At 41.2% G+C, this 12,045-nt stretch overlaps 3 protein-coding genes across 5 annotated transcripts in view; 1 reads left to right on the forward strand and 2 right to left on the reverse strand.

Moving 5' to 3' along the window:
- Positions 1-12,045, reverse strand: part of zbtb7b (zinc finger and BTB domain containing 7B) — a 45,436-nt gene that overhangs the window by 10,125 nt on the left and 23,266 nt on the right. The gene's annotated exons all lie outside the window — the stretch shown is intronic.
- Positions 1,820-9,781, forward strand: khdc4 (KH domain containing 4, pre-mRNA splicing factor). Of its 3 annotated transcripts, none has more exons than XR_008321858.1 (14): positions 1,820-1,963; positions 2,385-2,562; positions 3,690-3,818; positions 3,922-4,001; positions 4,092-4,144; positions 4,253-4,431; positions 4,916-5,127; positions 5,284-5,344; positions 6,279-6,339; positions 6,497-6,762; positions 7,051-7,188; positions 7,730-7,811; positions 7,918-8,003; positions 8,965-8,983. XR_008321858.1 is itself a non-coding variant. In XM_053327185.1 (14 exons), exons 1-14 carry the CDS (start codon positions 1,935-1,937, stop codon positions 9,195-9,197), a joined length of 1,815 nt encoding a protein of 604 aa, XP_053183160.1. In that variant the 5' UTR covers positions 1,820-1,934; the 3' UTR covers positions 9,198-9,781. The 3 variants fall into 3 exon arrangements, 2 of the variants coding, with proteins under 2 accessions (XP_053183160.1, XP_053183161.1); XM_053327185.1 differs by having other exon boundaries at positions 7,702-7,811; positions 8,965-9,781; XM_053327186.1 differs by lacking the exon at positions 8,965-8,983 and having other exon boundaries at positions 7,918-8,060.
- Positions 10,138-12,044, reverse strand: LOC128366471 (NADH dehydrogenase [ubiquinone] flavoprotein 1, mitochondrial-like). The gene is made up of 8 exons (XM_053327193.1): positions 11,992-12,044; positions 11,688-11,871; positions 11,407-11,596; positions 11,054-11,266; positions 10,795-10,961; positions 10,628-10,709; positions 10,342-10,487; positions 10,138-10,233 (listed from the first exon to the last, which is right to left on the reverse strand). Exons 1-8 carry the CDS (start codon positions 12,027-12,029, stop codon positions 10,138-10,140), a joined length of 1,116 nt encoding a protein of 371 aa, XP_053183168.1. The 5' UTR covers positions 12,030-12,044.

Here is a 12,045-nt window from a genome sequence, read left to right on the forward strand (position 1 = left end):
TCACGTGATATGCTTGCTACCAAATGGACCTTGATGTTAGATTGTTTTATAAACCCATTCAGGTAACACATCATGCATTCAAACATGAGGGACAGTCCAACTAAATGTCAGCTTGCATTATATTTTGTGACAGTAACAGTGACAGTAAAGCACAAATAAATGTTCAGACAAAATCCTGAAACACGATTTAAACAGGTAAGAGAGGGATTTGCAATCCGGTCATGTTACAATCTTTAAAAAGACATTTTAAGAAGTATAGATGCTCACACTTACCTTGGTTACTCTCAGAAGTCCTGGACTTTCTTGATGTCTCTTTGGTAAATGAAGCTAGATGTGCTGCAGCTCCAGGCAGGAAACTCTGTCTCTGCTGTCACAGGACAGGTGACAGGTGAGGCAGCAGCTCCACACCTGCACTTCTGTGAAGCGTTATTGAAAACATGAGCTGGTATCTGGCGCCCCTTAGTGGCTGTATTAACAAACAACGTTATCATTGTTAACTGGAGGCAGACACAATACGCAAACTGGCATACTGGTTGGGGGCAAAGTGATTACACATCCTGCCAAGAGTGTTTTAGCAGAGTGCTGGAAACATAATGACATAAATTTCCCAATATGCATAGATTGGTGATGCAAAGGCAGATAACAATTTCTTACATTCATCTCTGGCTATTTCCCTTTCCCGTAGCTATTTAAACACACAACAGGAAATGAAATACAAATCAGAGAAATGTCCGGACAAGAACTATTTTGATGTTTATATTCACAGATGACTCCAGAGATTCTGATACAGGGTGGGCACCGTTTACTGTATATCAATATAGATGACACTTTTCCAATTCCTACCGCTATGCAAAAGTGAAGCCAAACTATCTATCTCTTGCTGTGTGACATTAGATATATTTGAAGCCAGAGCGGGTCACGCCCCCTCAGCCATCCTGACATCTGATAGAGGGTGGCTGTCACAGCTGTCAATCATGACACCAGTGTTGGGAAAGTTCACTTTCTACATGAACTAGTTAAAAGTTCAGTTCACAAATTTTAAAATGAACTAGTTCATCTTATAGTTCATAATTCAAAATTTTGAACTAAGTTCACAGTTCCAAAATTATTTTTTTTCAATATGTTGCTGTGAGCTATTATTTTTCAAAATTATTGCCACAGCCCATAGAGAACCATAGACAGCAATTATTTTATCAGTTTTAAAGTGACTCTCATTCCCTTCCCCTCCACCACCAGTTCAGACCGAATGATATGATTGGTCAGAGTTTTCACTGAATATTATGAGAATGGAATAATGATGAGTTTCTATGCCTGATGGATCACTCTAACATTTTAGAGTGCCATTACCTTATTAATAGCATTTTAACCTAAACAAAAAAATGTGTAAAAATGTAACAAGGGTAAGGGTCGCTTTAATATTGTCTTTCACTTTGCTTGTTGTTGTGTTGCTCTTGTTGTTTCTTGACAACATTGTAAATGAGGATTCCTCCTCAATGGTTTTTCGAGGTAAAATAAAGTTAATAATAATATGAAATGGGAATATACAAAGACTGTAGCCAACTACAAATAGCCGAAAAGACAATTTCTTAGGTCTTAGGTCAAGACCATGACTTTTTATTTTCAGGTCTCTTGGTGAAAACAGCAGGCAAGATAAACCGTGACATTTTTAAGTTTTTAAAAGATACTGGTTTAACTAAAACAATCTAAATACATTTCCTGTATAACCTCTTGTTCCAGTTTAGTCCTGTTGGTGGCGGTAATGCACCTCTAAGATGGCTAGTTAACCACCGAATCAACACTAAAGAAGAAGAAGAAGAAGCTACATAGCGGTGGCTACAGTGCAGCCCACTCAATAAGCTGAGTGATATAAAAACAAGTGGTGGTTTCTCACATTTATTTTTGCATTGAGTGAAACACAGTTTGACAGGATATTGATGTCATATTGTGGAAGCCAAAACGGCGGGTGAGTGTGTCACAGTGGAAGGTTTTACTATTTCTATTTCCGTGTTGTTTGTAGACTCTTCCAGTTAGCTGCCGCTGTTAGCTGGGCTAATGCTAGTTAGCTAGTTATACAAAATAATCACCAAGAATGAATGTTGATCTACAGTGCACCAGAATTTGTATACCTGTTAATTATCATAATATGCCAGAATATTTGGAGGGGCTAAGAAGGAGTACGACTCGTCATTAACATCGTTACACTCTCTGGCAAAAGGCAGGTGTTTTTAAAAAAGGGTTAACTTCGTGAAAACAACAAAATCAAAGGTTAATACACCCCTCCCTTTTTCCTTGTTCAGCACACCAAATCACGTCATTTTTGTCATGTGTTTTTGTGTGTGTGTGTGTGTGTGTGTGTGTGTGTGTGTGTGTGTGTTATTGTTCAGCCGCCGGAGCAAATGGGACCAGCCGGGCCCGGGCTCCGGTGGGATGGGGGAGGCTGAAGCTGCACCCACCGGGGCTCTGGATGCTGCAGCTGCTGTAGCTGCCAAGATCAATGCCATGCTGGTGGCCAAGGGCAAGCTCAAACCCTCTCAGATAGGCACCCCGGGACCCCCTGAGAAGGTAATACGCAGCATTACAGAACAGTGTCACAGGTTTCAGGCTCTTATGAAATAATCTTATAATTAATTTAAAAAAAACCCAGACAGCTCTAAAGCAGGCTAATCAGACTATGTTATTAGAGTTGGGAAATGTGATGATAAGCACGTTGACACCATGTAACCTTGTCAACCCTCAGAGATTTGTCTACACTGTAAGGTAGAGGAAAAAACATTCTTACTTTAGAGCCTCTCAGATGTGATAATTAGCTTAGCTTAGTTTTTCTTTGTAATACATTATTATGATTATGAACTGTATATCTTTAGGTTTTGAACTGCAACAACTAATGCACTGAAAAGCTGTAACGGACATATTTGTCCTACTTTTTCTGAACTGAACTTAAAGGCAGAGTAAATGATAATGATTATTGTTAGTTTTGGCCCATTTGTTACATGGTAGTCATCTGTGTATCACAGTATATCTAGTTGTAAAGCCTTTGTGGACAATATTGCCAATCAGAGAACAGAGTTGTTTCTTGGCAATACTGGATTAATGGGGTTACTGTGCAATGAAGTGCCACAATTTGGTGATATTGTTATAAAAAATTATTATAACATTGACCACCCATACTATACAGGATGAGAGTGCTCGATTTTACATTTGGACAGAGATCAAAATCATGTTACAGCATGTAAGTTCTAGGAAACAATTTGCATAAGTGTTGAGTTGGTGTTTATTTCATTATGATGGGGTGTCAAATTGAAACTGTCATTTTCAGTTGGTGTTAAGTATTTCAGATAACAATCTGGGAGACGTATGACTCCATTATTGCTATGTAGTAATAAGGGCAAGACATATCCACTGTGTGTCTGAGAGTTATGTCAAAGGGTTATGCTGATGATAAACGCGTGTTCCTCACTGTTCACTGTATACCTCTTTCTTTTGGTATTAAAAAATATGTTGTGGTGTCTCTAAGTACTTCTCTATCTTCTCATATTTTTTATAAGAGCCAGTATTGAGTACATTATACTATAATTAAAGTTGCCTCATTCACAAGTTTTTGACAGAAGTTTCTTAAACAATATGATAAAATTCTTCATATGGTGCCACCTTAAACAAACACATATATCTCTTGACTCGCCTTCTCTCAGCCTGTGAGTATTGGGAAGCCTCCAATGCCAACAAAAGCCAAGGATGACCTGGTGGTAGCTGAGGTTGAGATCAATGATGTCCCAATCACCTGTAGGAATCTCCTCACACGTGGACAAACACAGGATGAGGTCAGCAGCAATGTGTATAATCATATCTTACAGAATGAAGTTCATGAATCAGCTTGTTGATTGGTTATTGATGTGTACGGCACCTGTCTTGGTTTACCTGCAGATCAGTAAAGTGAGCGGTGCTGCTGTTTCAACTAGAGGGCGTTACATGACAGCAGAGGAGAAGAGCAAAGCACTCCCAGGGTGATTACTGACCTCTCATTCTCAGTAGTTGATCATGAAAACCACCAGCTGCTGAATAATATTTAACAGTTTCTCTGCTCTTCCACACAGGGATCGACCTCTGTATCTGCATGTACAAGGACAGACTCGAGAGCTTGTTGACAGTGAGTACTTCCTCACACTTATCTTAAATCATTCATGAATTCATGTTCTTCAACAGATGGTGACTGATGATCATTACAGACTGATGATTTCACTCCCTTGCTCTTCAGGAGCAGTCAATAGAATCAAGGAGATCATCACCAATGGTGTTGTGAAAGCTGCAACTGCTTCGTCAACATCTGTATCCTTCTCCCCCAGCGGGGCTTCAGTCACAGTTTACCAGCAACACAACCCGCCTCCACCGTCGCTGCCCCCCATGACCCACCACAAACCACACTTTCAGTCAGGGGTAAGACAGTTTCGTTTTTCTTTTAAGAACCAAGATGTTGCCGTCATTAGATTAAGCAGATAAGTACAAAACTGCAACACCCCTAAAAGGATAATGACTTAATTTCAGTTTGTGAGCTGAATGTGAAAGTTCTGATTTTGGAGCTTTTGAACACAACAACTTGTAAAATCTGTGCTTTTGACTGAATTGCCTTGCAAGTCTTATGTAACCAAAAATGACAGTCTGATGTGATAACTTTTTAAAAAGATTTTAGGATAGTTTTAAGTTACTGCAAGTTATTTTTCATTTAAACAGTGACTGTATAGAAGTTGAAAAAAACCTAAGTTCAAGTAAAATCAATTCTACTACAATCTACTGTAAAACAGATGTGATTTGTAGTAGATTGGCTAAATACTCCCCCACACACATGGATGTTGGATGGTTGTAATTACCTACAGGAATGGATATAGTTGTATTAATGCCCTTATGTTGTTTTCTGTTTCAGATGCACTATGTTCAAGATAAACTCTTTGTGGGCCTGGAGCACGCTATCCCGGGGTTTGTGGTCAAAGAGCGGGTTGAGGGCCCAGGCTGTTCGTACCTGCAGCACATTCAGGCTGAGACTGGGGCCAAAGTCTTCCTCAGAGGAAAAGGATCGGGCTGTTTGGAGCCCGCTTCTGGACGAGAGGCCTTTGAACCCATGTACATCTACATCAGGTGGGTGTTGCACTATAAATTTAAGAAAGACTAAGAACCTTTGCTGGGGAAGGATTACTCCTGTTAATGCAGTTATAGAGTCAGCCACAGTTAGCCTATAGTTATTTGCAGCCATGTGGGTTCACAAGAACTAAATTTAGTCTTTTTCCTTTCCAGTCACCCTAAACCAGAAGGACTTGCAGCAGCAAAAACATTGTGTGAAAACCTTCTTCAGACAGTGAGTAATTTCCTGTTACTGTAAAATGATTTACCATAATACGTTGTCTCTGCTTTTCATTGTACAACTGACAGTCTTAAAGTACCTACAGACCTAATTAACTAGAGGCCAGTGGAGATGTGATTTCTTTAGAAGTGATTGCTGATGATTAATGAATCAGTTATTAATTAATTAAGTATTATTAATAAGTTTATATGCACACTTGTCACAGTGCACAGCAGCATTGTTCCAACTTAGAGAAATGCACAAATCCATTTGTTTAAACCAGCAACACAGATGTAATTATTATTACATAAGCCTACCAACTTGAAAGTTGTCAGTTAATATTATTGGTTATTTATGCACAGTGTTTTAATTAGTAATATCACTAATGGCCACTAATGACATGTTCACATTCTCCAGTCACAAAAGTTAATGTTGTTGCCATCCAACTGTGGCATACAAAGCTAAAGTCAGTGTCCAAAACAAAAAAACATGTACTTCCTTGTGGTATGAATGGAGTCACTGATTTGTCAGATAAGCCATTGAGCAGTTGGGGCTAAGAGCTTTGCTCAAGAGCAACTTAATTATGGCAATGAGGGAGGGGCAGTGCTGCTTCTTCACTTTTCCCACCCAGAAAGAAAGGTAGCAAATTTTAAAAATAAAAAAAAATAGTCAACAGAGTAATCTAAAATGAAAATAATCATTAGTTGCAGCCCTGCATTTTAGCATGTAACCATTATGAAACTGTAAATAGTTATGCAAGTATTCTGTATGTTCTATACCACAATACCACAAGTTTGGGTTTCTATTGGAACATGAGTAAGCATGCATAAGTTTCATTTATGATACTGACGTATGTTGCAGTTTTGTTTTGCTTTGTTTTCAGTGCTGTTTTCTGTTTTTGATCATTGAACCACCATGACACCTCTTGTACTTTGTTCTCTTTCTCTAGGTCCATGCAGAGTATTCTCGCTTCCTCAATCAAATGAGCACCATGATGCCAACGCAACAAGGTCCACTACAGCTGGTTGACTTTACATGGATTAGATTGACATAATATAGTGCTACTACCTCAACTAACAGTTGTAATATTTCATGTCACACATGTCTGATTCTAGAAATCACTGAGTGAGTCTGACATGATCTGTCTCCCTCGTCTTCCTCCTCCAGGCTTTGCGCAGCCTCCGGTGGTGAATGGGATGCCACCACAGCCTCCTTATTATCCTCCTGCCGGATACCAGCCAGGCTACCCCATGCCTGTACCCCCACCTCAGCCTGTACCTGTACCACCTTATGCTGTCCCCCCTCTCATACCTCCTGCAGCACCCACAGGTGTTCTCCCTCAGTACTCCCTTCCCCTTGCCCCAGCACCTGCCCCCGCTCCAGCTCCTGCCCCTGCTCCTGTTCCTGCCCCTGCTCCTGCTCCTGTGCCACAGGTAGGACCGAAATCTTCTATTTCATACAATAAGCAATTTGGTTAATAAAAAAATTAGATGTATTTTGCTAATGTAAAGGGAAACATCACAAAGGTAAATCATACGGATTCCTTATATTTATTAAAATACTTTTTGATGTTTCATGGATGAAATCAGCCTTTGTCAGGTGTTCACAAATGAATCCCATGTAGCTCACATTTCCCAAATCAATTATGAAAACCTGATGCATGCGTATATGTATCATGCAAACATGCAAAGTTGATATTTACATGTTTTTCTTCTCTGCAGACTCCGGTGCCCTTTCCTCCATCAGCTGCAGCGCCGCCCAAAGCTCCACCACCTGCTGCTCCAGGCAACCCACCACAGAAAAGACGTTTCACAGAGGAGGTACCAGACGAGAGGGACAGCGGCCTACTTGGATACCAGGTGATCAACTACTTTTCCAGCTCTGTTTATACAAAACTTTGTCATTTTCTACCCCTTTACCATTTAATTCTTTTCTCCAGTTTACACAACCCTCATCCCATGTGTGTTTTGTTTATTTTTTGTGCTTTGTTTTTACATTACTGCAGTTGGTGTCATGTCAGTCCAATCATAATTAGTTTCTGTTTCACTGTCTGCGATTTATCTACAAAATCCATTATATCCTTCCTTTTCTTCAAATGTTTTATATACATTGGTTGAGACAGCGTGGCCTGTTTCCTGTTGTTGTTCACTTATGTGCTTCTAGTGGTAATATGGAGTTTCAGAAAAGGGCATTTTTCATGATAAGCTTTAAGTATCTTTCATGGTGGCTGGGAAAAATTGTGAACATAGTCACATATTTGTGGTAAGCTATAACTTAAAATAATTTTTTTTAAAAGCCAGTTAGTTAAGTGTCAGGACAGGGTTTAGTAAAGGATCTCTGCTAATCGCGCCTGTGTGTTTTTCTGCTCATAGCATGGACCCATTCATATGACTAATTTAGGTGCAGGCTTCCCAGTGGGCAGCCCCGAGACTACAGGACCCCCACCACCGAGTTCCTCTGGCCCGCCGAGTGAGAGGGACAGGTAAAGAGAGTTAACACTCAGTGTTTTAATTCTTATTTTATTAATCAGATAAATTGTTTGCATGGGTCTGTATGCTAAAAACTTAAGGCATCTTTCTGTTGTCCAGTCGGCAGCTAATGCCTCCGCCCCTGTTGCCTGTGAATGGAGTGAGACCCAAGATGGAGGAGAGAAGGGCACTGCAAGGCCCCGTGGGTAAGGGCATTATCCTATGGATTGACAAATCCCTGCCTAAATCCAAATCCACAGTTCCTGACTGTGGACTGTGCCCCTGTAAGCTTAGCCTGGATCTATTCAGAGCCTAATGTAGCGCTGCAAAGAGTAAAGTAAATCCTCACTTGGGCCACTTAATCATGTTACTCAAACTTTTTAATGAAGCCGTGTGTGTGTGTGTGTGTGTGTGTGTATATATACATATATATACACACACACACACACACACACACATACACACACACACACACACACACACACAGGCAAGTTTTCCCACAATCTTACCTTTTTGAAGATTTGTAATCTGGCCGTTTGGATAAAAGCAGCACCGCACATGCTCAGTTTCACACTGGCCCTGATGCTTTTTATGATTCTTCCAGGATTCTGCTGCTGTGACTAGAAATCTCCAGATAGTGAGGGTGGAGCTATGACTCGACGTTTGTTCAGTCCTTTCACAAGAAGTCTAACCACCTTACCTTCCCGTTCTGATGACATCATCAGTCTGGAGTGTCCCATTTGTTTGCTTTCCTCACTAACGAGAATCTCTCCTGTTTTTGTGTTTTTCTCTTTTTCTGTGTTTTTTTTCTCTTCCATGTATCTCTGGGGTGATGGCGGATACTGATTGGGGGTGGGGCACGACTCGTCCTGTGACGCTGTCCTGCCACTCGATTGGACGGCCCTTATGCTGTCGCTCCCCACCAACCAATGGCTGCTTTCGAATGGCTGCCCCTCTTCTCCTGTGCTGACATAAACCATTATTTAAATCTATTAACTACTTGTTTCTCCCTAAAATGTGTTTGGATATAATTAACTTCCACCGTCTTATTTAAACCATGTGGCTGCTCCTGTTTTTTTGTGTCTCTTCTTGTCTTTCTCTCCCTCCTTTTCCAAATGTGCCGCCTCTCCCTCCTTTTTTGTTTTGCTCCTACTCTTCCTGTTTCAGAGTCTTCAGCGAAGAGAATGAAAACAGGTTTGGTGGCGTACACCGGCGACTCCTCAGATGAAGAGGAAGACCACTCAACCTCCAAAGCCTCAGGGCCAGGTAACCCTGGGGCAGTTCCCCCCACATCCACCTCCTCAGGCTGGACACAAGGGTATCGCTGTCCACCTCCACCACCCCCTCGTGCTAAAACACAGCCACAGCAGAAGTCTATGCCTTTCTGGATGGCACCCTAAAACAGGAAAAATCTAAACTCCCTCAGTGCTTTGTGCCCAGTCTTACAGGATGTTCACCCAAACTGAGCCCTTCTTTTTCTAGTACTCATCACTCATTCATCACATGGATCCTAACAGCACTGTGTTGTTCCCAGGATTATTTTAGTACTCGGGTCCAAATGGATTTCCTAATGTTTTGGAAAACTCCTGTTTGTTTTTTTTCTGTTCACACATGATAGTTTGAAGATGAACATTAAAAAGACTGATACTTCAAACAATTCTGTGGATGTATAAATGGTCAGTTGAGCGATAATCTGCCTCCTGTTTTAATTGGAATGCTAACCCAAACTTGGAGAAGTGTTTGAATATGACGTCTTTGTAAAAACAATATCACATGGCATTGATGTTGTACATCACCAATCAATTTTCATTTTATCCCCAATTTCCTACTTTCTCATCCCCTTTTCCTTCCCATGTCTAACGCGAACAACCCATCCTTTGCTATTCTGGTGTTTTTGTACAGATGATATTGGACTAATATGTAGTAAACCTATTCAATTTATTTCATGCTTTTATGAAATAAATAAACTTAATTTATTGCAGTGTATGAGCTTTAAATTCATTGCATTGTGCTTTTTCCTTATTATTCTTTGCAAAGGGATCATCAAGTGTGCCAATCAGCTGTTGACAGTCGTGTCCTCCAGAATAAACAGTGGATTAACTTTCTGCAGGATTTATGACAAAATTATCTCTATTATCCATTGACTGTAGATTATGCAATTATAACTTAAAATGGAAAAAACTTTAATTTATGCAGTATAACTTGCATTGTGCATTCTTAACAAGAATATAAATAATTTCACATTTAAAAACTAGATTAAAAACACTGTATATCATGATGAGCTATAATAAATAACACTGCTGTGAAGCAGCAAATTCTGAAATGGACTTCTGTTTGGTGTCAGATCATCTCAAGCTCTGGTTCCCTTGGAGGGTTTTTCTTGTTATATTGAGTGATGCGGCCCTCCATGACTGGCCGAAAGTGGCGGATCAGCCCCTGTGGAAGAACAAAAGTACTTTAAAATGTAAATTAGTACTTGTTAGGTTTCATGCAGTGTTTCAAGCTGCAGTTCTATTTGTTGGTTTGGGTCAGTAAATCAATCACCTGCACAGGCCAGGCAGCTCCGTCCCCGAGGGCACAGATAGTGTGTCCCTCTATCTGCTTGCTAAGCTCCCAGATCATGTCGATCTCTGAAACTGCTGCTTCTCCTCGAACAAATCTCCACATCATATTATCCATCCAGTCCACTCCTGAGGGAGATGACGATGAAGAGTACAGATAAAGTATCACTTATTTAGTTGTCCAAAGAAGCAAAGGTTGAGGCGATGTGGCAGTGAACATAATGTCACTTCATGCTGTAATCTGTTAAATAAATTCTGCAGTTCCTTACCCTCTCTGCAGGGGGTGCACTGGCCACAGCTCTCATGTTTGTAGAACTCAACCAAACGTGCTATGGCTCGGATCACATCAGTCTGGAGGAGAAATATGTTCCACTGAGTGTCTGTAGACTGAAGGTGTGGTGTATTTGTGATGTACATTGTGCAGGAAATTATTTACCGATTTATCCATGACTATGACGGCAGCAGTGCCCAGAGCAGTCTCTGCACGCACCAGGTCGTCAAAATCCATCAAAACATCATCGCACACGTCCCGCGGGATGATGGGAGTGGAGGACCCCCCTGGGATCACTCCTAATAGGTTGTCCCAGCCGCCCCTCACTCCTCCTACACCAATCACAAGAAAGGGGAAAGGAAATCATGTCAACATCTTGCAAAGTAAACCAACATCAACACAAAGGCAGACTGTAAACACACACCTGCGTGCCTCTCTATTAACTCTCTCAGAGGGATTGACATCTCTTCCTCCACTGTGCATGGTGTGTTCACATGACCGGAGATGTTGAACAGCTTGGTTCCAGAGTTCCTCTCCCTCCCAAAGCTGGCAAACCAAGCTCCGCCTCGACGACAGATCACAGGAGCCACAGCAACCGTCTCCACATTGGCAACTGTTGTTGGGCATCCAAACACCCCTTAAAGGAGAGCAATGAGTAGTGAATAAAACAACCTATAAAACTAGAATTACAATATAACCCTATTTTTTTAATTTCTTAAACCATAATTAATCCCTGTAGGAAACCAGATACAGGAGATTATGGAGCTTTTACCTCACCTATGTCTGCAGGGAATGGCGGCTTAAGTCGCGGTTTCCCTTGTTTGCCCTCCAGAGACTCGATAAGGGCTGTCTCCTCTCCGCAGATATAAGCTCCAGCTCCTCGCATCACAAACACATCAAAGTCGTATCCTGAGCCGCAGGCGTTCTTCCCTAAAAGCCCTGCTTTGTAGGCCTCGTTAATGGCCACCTGTTTGAAGGGAAAGAAGAAAAACAATACATAGGCTACATGTAGTATAAAATGCACTAAACCTATGGACAGACAATCTTCTAATCTATACCTGCAGATTTGATGACTCATTGTAAAACTCTCCTCTGATGTAGATGTATGCAGCACGGGCACCCATGGCTCTTCCAGCCACCAGACAGCCCTCTATCAGCTTATGGGGGTCATGACGCATTATCTCTCTGTCTTTACACGTCCCTGGCTCCCCTTCATCAGCATTCACCACCAGGTACTTAGGCCTAGGACACAGGAGAGAAGGAGACACACAGTGCCGACATGCATTAACAGAAAGTCTTTACTTGTGTAGATGTACCTTAAATGTCACTGACAAATCTGATCTGGATAGTTTCTTTTCCAACCTGCCATCACTGGGTTTGTTCATGAAGCTCCACTTCATGCCAGTTGGGAAGCCT

Source organism: Scomber japonicus, chromosome 10 (genome assembly GCF_027409825.1).
Source record: "Scomber japonicus isolate fScoJap1 chromosome 10, fScoJap1.pri, whole genome shotgun sequence".
In the NCBI taxonomy this organism is placed as follows: domain Eukaryota; kingdom Metazoa; phylum Chordata; class Actinopteri; order Scombriformes; family Scombridae; genus Scomber; species Scomber japonicus.